This window comes from Prionailurus viverrinus, chromosome C2 (assembly GCF_022837055.1).
Source record: "Prionailurus viverrinus isolate Anna chromosome C2, UM_Priviv_1.0, whole genome shotgun sequence".
NCBI classification, from domain to species: domain Eukaryota; kingdom Metazoa; phylum Chordata; class Mammalia; order Carnivora; family Felidae; genus Prionailurus; species Prionailurus viverrinus.
In genome coordinates this window covers 100586003-100598780 of record NC_062569.1, presented here as the reverse complement: position 1 = coordinate 100598780, position 12778 = coordinate 100586003, and the positions used below count along the sequence as shown (strand labels likewise).

Genomic DNA, 12778 nt, shown 5'->3' with positions numbered 1-12778 from the left:
TATCTTGAGTCATCACTCTGTCATGGGGCATGGGACATGGAACACTTTTCATTACAAAAAATGTACTGAGGCAAGAAATTCATTTTCTTTTTTTTTTTTTTCAACATTTATTCACTTTTGGGACAGAGAGAGACAGAGCACGAACGGGGGAGGGGCAGAGAGAGAGGGAGACACAGAATCGGAAACAGGCTCCAGGCTCTGAGCCATCAGCCCAGAGCCTGACGCGGGGCTCGAACTCACGGACCGCGAGATCGTGACCTGGCTGAAGTCGGACGCTTAACCGACTGCGCCACCCAGGCGCCCCACAAGGCAAGAAATTCAAACAACTTTTAAGACTTTCTTTTTCAGTCGATCTTGACCTCTGAGAATAATCATAAGTACACCCCTCCATGGTGTCAAAGAAGGAGATTGCACTATTATGGCAATTTATTTTATTTGTTTTTTTTTTAATGTTTATATTTGAGCACGCACGAGAGAGAGCATGAGCAGTGGAGGGGCAGAGAGAGAGGGAGACACAGAATCCGAAGCAGGCTCCAGGCTCTGAGCTGTCAGCACAGAGCCCGACACGGGGCTCGAACCCATGACCTGTGAGATCATGACCTGAGCTGAAGTCAGACACTTAACTGACTGAGCCACCCAGGCGCCTCGTGGCAATTCATTTTAAAGGTAAGGAAATCAAGTATAGGAAGACTTCACTTTTGGGAAATATACGAATCATATTATGGAACAGATAAAATTATAACATTATTCGCAAAGTTATTGCCTACATTAAATACATTAAGTAGATGTCACTGGTCCACAGAGCTTGATTTTCTTATTTACAAGTACTTTATCTGTAATTATAGGTTTACTTGTGTTAACTGACCAGATAATGAGAGAGAAAGAGCTGGAACTAAAATGTGAGGTTCTGGTGTGGATGCACTGTACTACTTTGTGGGCACTACTGCTTTAAAAGGAGAATAACTGGAAGGTGAGAGGTCCAGAAACCACATCCTTTCATCTCAGGTGCTATTGGAGTCAAGTGTTATGACCTGGGGAGAAGAACAGTTGTCACGTGGAAAAAGTAGTCTTTCCTACTCTAAAGAACCAAACTATAGTGAAAATTATAGGTTGACAGCTATTCTTTCCTTATATGAAGACTTTCCTAACTAATGACTCTCTTCAACAGTACAAAAGTCCCTCCTGAAGAGTGGTAGAGAGTACTAGTAAATTCTCCATCTCTGAAGTTTTCAGGAGAGATTGTACCATCAGGATGCTTTAGAAGAGGTTCGGTCACTGGTAGAGAAGTCGGCCTAAGTGATTTCTGAAGTCCCTTCTTATTTTTAGATTCTCTGCTAAGCAGTTATGACCTACAGCTAATATGCTGAATCTGCTTTCTTCATAGTTTCTGAATACCCTTTGGTTGGACCACAAGTGTGGCTTGCAGTGACCTAGTTCCAGCTCTGTCACTGGCCCTAGGACCCGAGTCCTGAGGAGAAGCAGGATGTGGATGCCGGTAGTAGAGGGAAAGATGGCCGAAAGCCAGGATCCCAGATCTGTGGCCAGCTGTGTCCTGCTGCTGTAGGTTTTCATGGTCCACATGCAGAGGGGACTCAGGACTAAACGACTTCGTTTATAACTCCAAGGCTTGCCTCTAAATCCCCATGTGGAAGCCCTGTTGCATGAGCTGGACTAGACTATGTGGAGCTACAGGGAATCCCTTCACTTTTCTGAACGGGCCCAACAGGCTCGACCAAACACAGCCCAGGTCCTCCTCAGTTCTTTTTTATGTTTGTGCTGATTTTTCCCACCAACTCTTGCTGCTCCAGCGTGGAGAAGAGGCAGAGAAAGCCAGACTCAAAGGAAAGACACTGGCTTTCCTCCTTCTAACACCCTAGAGCTGACTTTCTGAAATTGAGTAATACATCCTCCTCTTTTAAAAGAAAAAAAAATTCTCACAGAGATCAGCATTTGGCTTTTTTCTCCTTTGCTGTTATTTAAATTCATACAAACATAACATGAAGTATAAACTTGCTTATGGTTTTTATATGAAAACCAAAACAAATTTATAAATTAAAATAGAAATGTAGCTATAAAACCAGCCAACTTTCAATGCAAATATGAATTTAGTGAGAAGGTGTTGCTCTGCTCAAATAAAATCACAATAACCCCCCCACCAGACCTGCAGAACTTTTGCCCTCCCTTGCTATTTTATTTGCTTCAAGCTCCATCCCGTCTTTGCCAAGATAACTGAAGCCTGCTGACATTGCTAGTAATGCAGTTAATCCTGCCGGGATTTATCAGCCCACGTCCCTGACAATCCCATACGGATGTGGTGTGGGTCAAGCTGCCAACTCCCATTGGCCTCGGTGCCCTGGAAAGATATTTAAAACGTCAGCTTTATGTGTTCCCTAAAGTTTTGAAAGAACTCACCCACAGAATTGCCCAGGCTTGGCACTTTTTGAGGAACACTTTTTTCCCCCCACAATATTCTCTATTTACTCCTTGTCCTCCTTCTGGGTCTACTCTCTGTCACTTATGTTTTGCTAAAAAGTCATTCATCCTGGGGCGCCTGGGTGGCGCAGTCGGTTAAGCGTCCGACTTCAGCCAGGTCACGATCTCGCGGTCCGTGAGTTCGAGCCCCGCGTCAGGCTCTGGGCTGATGATGGCTCAGAGCCTGGAGCCTGTTTCCGATTCTGTGTCTCCCTCTCTCTCTGCCCCTCCCCCGTTCATGCTCTGTCTCTCTCTGTCCCAAAAATAAATTAAAATAAAAAAGTCATTCATCCAGATTTTCAAATTTACTTGCATAGGAATCTATGAATTATTCTCAGAATTCTTTTAATTTCCTCTGTTACTGTAGTTGTTTTCTTCCTTAATTGTGTGTGTGAATGGTTTCTCTATAGTCTTTTTAAATAAGTCAACCAGCAGTTTCTAATTTTCATTTTATTGAAGTTTATTTTATGTTCCATTTTTCTAAGATTTGTTTTATGTTCTTTTTCCATCTTATGTGTTTGAAATACATTCATTCTTTCTTGTTCATTAATGAACACTTTTATAACTAGTAGAAACATTTCTTGGAATGAGTACATATTAGGCCAATCCCCAAAGACTTTAAAATTTGGTACTATGATTATTTTCTAACTAATCTGTTTTGAGCCAAGGGCTGTGGGATTGAGGGATTTTTTTTTTTTTTTGTATTTTTGTTACTTTCTAGTTTTCATACACTTGGTTAGAAAGTGAGAATAGTATTCTTTCCATTGTTAAATGTATATTTTTATTGTATTATTAAGTATATTTTGGCTGCTCCTTTAGTATGCAATAATTTTTTTGAGAAAGTTGGTATTGGTTTGATATTTTGAACCAGTTCAAAGGTTTCTTGTAATATTTGAAATTTATTCCACTCACCTTTCTAATCTATTTCATCACTAGTAATTACTTTTACATTAAAAAAAAACAAACTTAGGGGTGCCTGGGTGGCTCATTCAGTTAAATGTCCCCCTCTTGGTTTCATCTCAGGTCATGATCTCACAGTTTGATGAGTTTGAGCCCTGAGTAGGGCTTTGTGCTGGCAGCGTGGAGGCTGCTTGGGATTCTCTCTCTCCCTCTCTCTCCCTCTCTCTTCCCCTCCCTTGATCACGCTGTCTCTGTCTCAAAATAAATAAATAAACTTTAAAAAAAAGCCAACTTAGAACCTTATTTACACATTATCAATTTCAAAAGTTAAAATACAGTCATTGACTCCTTTCACTGAGAGTTGAGGAACATAGAATATTGTGTCCTCCCTATTCCCGGTTTTCGTTAATAAGCTCGAGAATTTTCTATAGGTCTGCTAAACTGTATTTAATCTACTCTAAGATTCATGTTTTCCCATTACCATCTCTGAAATTGGAATGCCTTAAACAATCGCAGGTTAAACTAGCTGCCACCTTGCGGCGGTGGTGATGAAGTTGTCTTTGCTTGTGTATGCAGGCATTTGGTGTGACCAGATGACATTTCAGTCGGCAAACCACTTAAAAACCATTTGAGGAGAGGGTGAGAGCTCTGCTTGTTGTCTGAAAATCTTCCAACGATCCCTCCTGGTAAGATCAGGAACACGTCAGCACTGAATTTTGCAAAATGGTTATCAACAGCTTGAAAGTTTTTGGAAACCCTGGAGACAGTCGAGCAACTTAAGGAATGCTACATCATCATCAGTTCTCTCAAGGGCGCAGAGAACTCTGGAAAACTTCAGACATCTGCAGCTCTGTGCCAGAAAGTGATTCAAAGATCGTTGGCTCGAGATGGGAAGATTCTTTAGAAATAGCTTAATTAATTTATTTAACATACAGCTTTCCTTGTTATGTAACCAGAATATAAAATGTTGTCTTTAAAAGCTCTTTAAGGAAATATGAAAGTAAAACTCCTGAGTCATGAAAAAGAATGTTTAATTGACAGTGTGCTTTCTTAGTGGAGCATAAAATAGTGATTCCTTTTGGAAGCTGTCATAGGCATGTTGCAATTTGGAAGTTCATTAAATTTTTTGCTGTTGTGCTATAACTCTTCTTTCAAGAATTCATAGTTTGCCTTTTAGTTTGTAATCCCAATTATCACAGCTAATTAAACTTAATTTGTTCGTGACATAATTTCCTCATTTATAACTTTTTAATGCTAATTTTTCTCTCAGCTGAAAGCTGACACAAGAGAGGTTTTTCTCTTCTGAGAGTTTTTGGCTGATTCACTTCCTAAGGTCTTAGTTTTTTTTGTTTTTTTTTTTGTTTTTTTTGTTTTTTTTTTTTAGCATCTAGCAATTATTTACTAACTGCACACTTTTTCTTGTCATATTGCTCAAACATAGTCATTTAACATAAAGAAAAGCTTGCTTGGAAAATATTTCTATTTTTTTAAATTTTTTAGAGAGATAGAGAGTGAGTGGGGGAGGGGCAGAGAACAAGAGGGAGACGGAGAATCCCAAGCAGGCTTCGCTCTGTCAGAGCAGAGCCTTATGCGGGGCTCGAACTCATGAACTGTGAGATAATAACCTGAGCCAAAATCAAGAGTTGGATGCTTAACTGAGCCACCCAGGTGCCCGTGGAAAACATTTCTTGAGTCACCCGTTTTTTTCTATCAGAAATCTCTTTTTTATTGTTCAGTGTTGCCAAGAAGTTAAATGTTTCCCTGCTATTTTTATTATGCATGGATTTTTTCTCCTTTTGTAGGTGAGTTATTTTTTTAGACTAAGTGCTTGAATGCCCTTTGTATGAGTCCCTTTTTCAAGGTTTCTGTGTACCCATCTTTAAACAAATTTAACACTCCAAGCAAGCCAAGTACTTGCCACAAAATGGTGTAGGTAGAATCTCCTTTACTTATTTGCTCTTTACCTGAATACTGGGAAGCAGGGACCATAGAAAATTGCGACGAGGGACCTTTGTGATGAGTACTTTTCTTCTGTATTGGTTGAAATTTCTGCTTTGAGGGCCAGTTTCAAAAAGTGTCCTGTCTGTGAGGAGGGGAGTTTTAGTTTGTTCCTCTGCTTTAGATGGAGGCCCTGCTTTGGTAAGAAGTCAGATTAAGCAAAGTGCCTTGAAAGTAGCACACAAACTTTCTCTACAGCTGTGAAATTTACTGCTAGAATTTTTATATTACCGACTTCTATATCACAAAATATTTAATATTATTTTATATCTTATATACATGTTCTATGCTATATAAAATGTTATATTTTGTAAAGTTTTATATATATACACATATGTATACAAATACTTATGCATACTTATAATACTTATATATAATATAACACTTATATATATTTAAATATATATGTATTATATATATGTATTATATGTGTATGTCTGTGTATATATATATACACAGACATACACATATAATACATATGCACACCACCCTGCAAAGATTTCCCAAACTCGTATATTTCAAAGGACTCATCAGACTCCACAGAACACACTTATTTAAAGGCAAAGGATATGGTGTGGCAAGAAAAGGGGAGCAGAGATATTGGAAGTCCAAAAGAGGGCTCTTGACTAAGCTCTGTAGGGTTCTCATCTGTTCATGCAGACCACACCGTCTCCCCTGTCTCCTGCCTGAGCTACCAAGATCTGTGTGAGGAATCTTGACTTTGGGAGAGCTCAAAGCAGAATTTCCCAACACTTTTATTCCTCGCTGGCTGTGTAATCAGCTGGGTTTTCTTAATCTTTAGGCCAGTTGGAAACCATCATTAAAGAAGCTGACCCTAGGGATCACCAGAGTGTTCCAGACTTTAAACAGCACATCATAAATCCCACTGCCCTAATCTTGGCCAAGAGTCAAAAAACAGACATCCTCATGTTCTCAGAGATAAAGAGAAAGCATTTCCAGCCTAGCTGTAAACCAACTCTGTCTTCCATATCTATATACACCCTCACCTCCAAACCACCTTCCTCCCACAGAAGCTAGGTGAATCAGAAGGGGGACAAAAAGGACCCAGCCATATCACCTATCTTTGGGTTCTCAGACAGCTGACCTTTGCATGAGCAATGGACTACAAGTGTATTACTTATCTTTCCTACTGCCCTGTTTCTCCAAGTTGGGTATGGTGAATAGGCACACATTACCAAAGTTCATGCATAAGATTAAGGCCCTTCCCTAGTTTAAATCTTTTTTTTAAATATGAAATTTATTGTCAAATTGGTTTCCATACAACACCTAGTGCTCATCCCAACAGGTGCCCTCCTCAATGCCCATCACCCACTTTCCCCTCCTTCCCACCCCCCATCAATCCTCAGTTTGTTCTCAGTTTTGAAGAGTCTCTTATGGTTTGCCTCCCTCCCTCCCTAATCTAGTTTCAATCTTGAGGTAGTTTTCTTCTATAAATTCACTGATGCTTGTTCATTTTGGTTTATTTCAGGGAAAGGGTGGTGTTGACAAATGAATTAATGCCACCATCTTCCCATGGATATCCAGACAACTTCTTAAATCTGGGAGAGGGAAGAAGTTTCTAGGAGAAGCACTGTGAGTACCCAAAGCCCTTGACCTTGGTGACAATAGAGTCAATATGAGGCACTTGCTCACATCATTTGGAGCCTGACTGACAGAGCAATTTGTAATTCTAGACTCCAAAATACTGAAGAACTATCATCACTCATCTTTCCCTGGTCTCTTATTCACCCCTCACCCACCCTCCCTCACCCAAAATGAGGACCTATCATTGATTATCCATACACAGTGTTATATAATTAAATGTATATGACTGTTCTCTACTCGTCTGTGCAGGGAAAAAAATTTTTTTTCAGTTTTGTGCTCCTGATTTCTAGCAGACTACACAGAAAATAGTATAAAATACAATAAATGTTTGAATCATCATATAACTTGAGTCTAATCTACAAGCTAGTATCTTGGATTAAGAACCAGAATGACCAGATGGTTCTTTGCACACATCAAGAATTTCAGCAATTGTGGATCAGGTGTTGCCAAATTTGGGAGTATTCCAGCCTCTGCTTACCCTAGCCTACTTTGGATCTCTAAAGAGTGCTCATCACAAAGAAGTAAGCTAAAGATAGAAAAAAGGACTGGAGGAGACAAATGGAATGATGGTGAAGTCTGCAGGCAGAATTTAATTCTTTCTCTACATTTTTGGGAAGAAAAGTGAGGCTTGCTTCCAGGGATTGGCAATCTTCCAGAAGTGGTTTGTTTCCTACCTCTCTCCTTCAAGGATTTTCCTTTGCACTCTAGATATTCCTAGAATGGATGGCACCTTTAGCCTATAAGTTATGCCTAATCAATTGTAGCCATCTCTGAGCCAGAATGGATCATGGGAAAGTGCCCTGGGAAAGGGAAAAGGGCTGGGAGAGATGAAAAAAATTCTTATGTTGGAGGTGGAAAACCAAAGAAAATGTTGCCCAGAGTCACTTTTAGCTCTTTAAAATCACCCCACCCCTTCACCCAGCATCTCTGCCACATGTATCAACCCATGGATTGGAGGATGGAAGGTCATTCTTTTGCTTTCTAGAAGGAAAGTGGTAATATTGAAGGTCTCTGAAGTTTGTCCAGGGATTTCCCAGTTTGTAGAAGCTTCAGGATATCGGAGAGGTGATGCATGCAGTGACCACATTAGGTAATTGTGTTGGAGAACAAGTGTGTGCTTTGTTGGAGGGATTCCTTCAATGTTCAGGATGCTCAGTCTTTGCCAGCCTGAGTGTCCTTGGAAGCTCCAGTCTGGCTGTGTGGAGATGATGAAGGTTTCTCTGTTAGAGGTGATAAGCCCCTTGGGTCTCAGCTGGAAAAGTGCACCATGCTGGAAAGAAGTTAATACGTTTTCCTGTTCCCATAAAAATCTGGAACTGGAATCTGAACTATGAAGTCTGGATTCTCTAAGAGTTTAAATCTCTTGAGTTTAGCATCCTGCTTCCTAAAGGCAAAAGGAAGATTCAAAATACCATGGAGTTAGACAAGAACTTATATAATCTATTCCTACTCTTTCATTTTGTAGATGTGGCACTGAGTCACAAAGGTAAAGTGACTTGCCTCAGGTCACACACGGACTATGGCAGAGCATGGACCAGCTATTTTCCTAAGTCCAGTGGCCATTTTATGACACTACTGAATTCTATAACAACTGGCCCTTTGCCTCTCACTGCCCTAAACTTCGTTCCTGAGTTCCTAATAACATATCTGAAACTAAGAGAAAGTCTGGCATTGGGTCTTTGCACCAGCTTTGAGAGAACTAAAGAGAAGTAGTTAGCATTTAACTGTCCTTCACTTTGTCATGAAGTTAAGAGTACTCATCAACCACCTCCACTATCTGCACACCTCAAACCATTAAGTACAGAGCAGCCAAGAAGAAGAAAGGGGGAAAGGAAAGCAATCCTGCAGGAAAATGGGAGTTAATGGCTGAAAAACAAAGGTTCTTTTCAAGACACTTCTCTTTTTCTGGAATTTCTATACATTATTGAATACTGAGATCATCAGTCACGGCCCATCGAGCCATTATTCACCCTACTCTTGAGTTGTTTTTATCACCAAGGCTCTAGAAGTCCAGAAGGTGTGAACTTCAATATTAACCATACTCCAGAAAATGAGACCAGCTGGGTTCTACAGATTCTACTGTGTCTGGACTGCCTGTAGCAGGGGAAGGATTTCTCTGCTGAATTAATATTCACCTCAGAGCCTTGGGATTTCTCCAGTGAAAAACAATTCCTGGAAGTTTAGGGAAGAATTGTAACAACCAGTAGCTTTGTCTTCCTCAGAGTCTTCCGGATTTCCCTAACTCTACTGGGTGCTTTTCTTTCTAAATACCATAATTCTATAATAATTCTCAAAAACTATATTGTCTTTGTTGCTGTTATTTGGAATGAAGTGCTTTTATGAAAACAAAACCAAACAAAACCAAACAAAAAACAACACCCAGATTTCAAACAACCTGATCTATATGCCCTGAAGACAGAGATTCAGGATACCAAATTCTCTAATCCTCGCATTTACTGAAATATACTTTGTGTTTTTCCAGACTATGGGATTTGAGGACATTTACCAACAGCATCTTCCTCTACACGTGGCTCAGTCCCTTTGCTGAGCTATGGCTTATTCTACCACACTCCAAATGATGATTCATGGTTTCTTGGCCTGTGCACAAAAGGAAAAAGTTTAGATACATTGCTAATTGTTATTTCAGTGCCAGTGAAAAATAATCTCAGGTAATGAAAACAGTGTTGTCTTTCTTTGGTTGTGGAAGCTAGAACTTTATTAATATTATTATATAAGTAAATTGTCTATTATTATCTACTTAGTTTCCTCGGGAGCTGAATCTCCCTCGTTACTATAGTTCCTGAAATTGACACTATGTGGACCCCTTACTTAGAATTTGTCCCTATGTAATTTCAGAAGCGATGGCAAAGACACCCACTTTTATTGGGGATTTTAAGCTGTCCATCACCTTGGCAAAAATTTAAGAGCAATTACATAACCCTGCTTCTCCCACCTGCCCACTTCGAACAGCTGGTATATACTCTTCTAAAGGGAGAGAGGAAGTGGGGCACCTGGGTGGCTCAGTAGGTTGAGCGTCCAACTTCAGCTCAGGTCATGATCTCACGGTTCATGAGTTTGAGCCCCGTGTCGGGCTCTATGCTGACAGCTCAGAGCCTGAAGCCTGCTTCAGATTCTGTGTCTCCCTCTCTCTGCCCCTCCCCTGCTCATGCTCTGTGTGTGTCTCTCTCTCAAACAAGGAATACACAATAATAAATAAATAAATAAATAAATGGAGAGAGGAAGAAAGCTCTTCACCATGGAAGAGGGGTGGAGGTGGAAACAATTTACACAGTAAGAGAACTGTGTTCTAAAGTCACTTGAACTGCCTGGGCCTCAGTTGCCTATAAAACAAGTAAGAACGAATGGGATCTTCATGGAGAAGGAAGGGCAAAACAAGTAGTTTCTCAAGTTCGTTGAGCTACAAATTCTACTTTTACAATATAATTATTTATAACCGAGTCCAGATGATGTAAAGACAGATTTGTACAAATAGGCACAGATAAATGAATAGCAAATATTCACATGCGGCTTGAATGCAGTTATTAATCTATGCTCATTAGAGTTAACAACCAATACTAAGATGATTTGCAGGATTAGTCATTAATAACAGTGGCAAAAAAAAAAAAGCATCCCCACTACTGATAGAGGCTGGGGCTGTTAGGATGCTAAATGCCTGGGAATTGGACTGACTGCCTCAAGGCAAGTTCATAGATCTTAGTACTATTGTATTTGTTGAAAAAGAAAAAGTAGAAAAGAAGGAAGGGAAAGAGGGTAGGAGGAAGAGAGGATATTTAGTTTGAATTGCCATATCTAAAAACAAATGCTCTTTTTCAAAGATAGAGAATCTATTTTTCACCCAAGCTACACGTGTATCCGTTGTAACTTAGTAACATTTTCCTCTGAAAACAGAAAGAACCCTTGGGTGTAATCTTCTTTGTAATTTTCTTATATGAGATGCCACTATGGTAATAGACCCCTTAACAAGTAAGTACAGGGGTGTCAGGTGTGAGGGGGTCAAGGTTTTCCATGCCAGGAATTCACGGCATCTGCTAAAACTCTGGAAGTATCATGTCTGGCTGCCATGCCAGATTCTGGTGGTGATTCAGGGATTGCTTTTCCTGGCCCTCTCATCTATTTCTGAAAAGACAATAAGAGAAACAGGGCAGGAAATGGCTCTGATAGCAAAGCTGGGTTTGGTGCATTTCCTGGCTTTGGTGGCCAATATCATTGGACTCCTGTGGTATCAAGCTTTATGAAAGAAACTAACAATAGGAAGCAGGGCCATCTCAATCACTTTTAGACTGACATTTCCAAAAGTGTTAAGAAGCTATTTCCTCTGTTACATGTGATCAGATGTTTCCTGAAAACATCTGTGCTGTGGTCCTTAATTTTCTTTCACAATCAGTTTTACTTGCCAATTATTACTTTTAAAAAGTAAATAAGAGGTATTAATACTTTTATATAGAATTATGTGTTCCAAATAATGTCTATCATGTAAGAAAAGGGCAGTGTCCGTTCAGCACCAGGTCCCCACCAGTTAGAGAAACAAACAATTCTTTTAAACATCTTTATGATTTAAGGTTTCAATAACAACTCACAAGTAGGCAAAAGTTTGCTATTTATTTAATCTTGGAAGAACACAGAAAGAAAAAGGCAGGGAATGTAGGCAGTGTGGAAGAACTCCTTTGCATAGCTGGCCACTTGTGGCTTTAACAGCTGCAGGGGAAACTGGCTGGGGCTACGGTTACGTGTTTCTGTTCAGTAAGGATAGCCATGGTGGTAACTCTCATGATGACGGTGGTCATCCTGGTAACCATCCTGGTATCCTTGGTGGTAGCTATGGTAACCGTAGCCTGCGTACTCATCTTCTGGGCAGCGCATCCCCAGTGACTGCTGAATGGCCATTTCCTGTCTCCGGAGTTGCATCGAATCAATTAAATCATACACAATCACCATGGACCACATTGGGGAAGGATACCAGGATTTGACATTTCCATCTTTTCCAACTAGAAGCATGGAGAAGTACTCCGGGCTCACTTGAAAATAGTTACGGATGTCTTTCACCAAATGGGCTGATATGTCTTCTCGCTCCACAACAGAACTCCCTAGAAGAGGGTTAAAAAAGTTGTTAGTGGATTGAAGAGTCACCACTCAAGCAAACATCTAAATGAGAAGAACTCACTATGAGAATAGACAGAGGACACATGAGTCTATTCCCTTTGGTTCAAAATCCAATTAAAGAAGGTTGCTGGGGGTTTCCACTAGAAATTAAATGTCCCTAATGTTCTGCAACATTATTAGCATCAAACTTTAGGACACATGATGTCTCTTTTATAGGAATGTTACAAAATATAAAACCAGTCCTCTAATTTAATTCTGGCAAGATCAACTTCTTTCAAGTTTGTCATGAACAAAGATTATATTGTTTGTATTACTAAGTTTATTACCAATTAGCTTAGTTACTTCTTTGCAAGTATGGATTTCCTTTTGATACTGTGGTTTTTATAACAAAAAGCTTATTTTCTTGTCAGAGGGGGAAAATACCAATTATATAAGATGTGAATAAATGTATTTCAACTATTATGGTCAGTGAAAAGAAGAGGGGGAATGGGGAGGGTGCTGAGGCTTTTTGGGCCAAGGACTTTATGCACATTATCTCATGTGAATAGCTTGATCTTGGAAAGAAGAACTGATTTGCTTTCTGAAAACTTTAATCGCTAGTCATTTTTTTTACAGTGTTTCTGAGCCTTTCAAGCATTTGTCCTCATGTGCTGAGAGGGAATCAGTAAGATATGACCCATGT

General features: G+C 39.8%; 1 protein-coding gene across 2 annotated transcripts in view; it reads right to left on the bottom strand.

Annotated features, from left to right (window-relative positions):
- Positions 1–8629: 8629 nt before the first annotated feature.
- The window catches only part of CCDC80 (coiled-coil domain containing 80), a 40307-nt gene continuing 36158 nt past the window's right edge, over positions 8630–12778 (bottom strand). Inside the window, exon 6 of one of the 2 annotated variants that reach the window (XM_047875118.1) lies at positions 8630–8640. Coding sequence is in view for 1 of the 2 variants with exons in the window: in XM_047875117.1 (XP_047731073.1) it covers positions 11734–12080 (347 nt within the window). In the remaining variant the exon portion in view is untranslated. Of the gene's footprint in view, positions 8641–11576; positions 12081–12778 lie in introns of those variants that run through there. The other variant, XM_047875117.1, reaches the window with a different exon arrangement.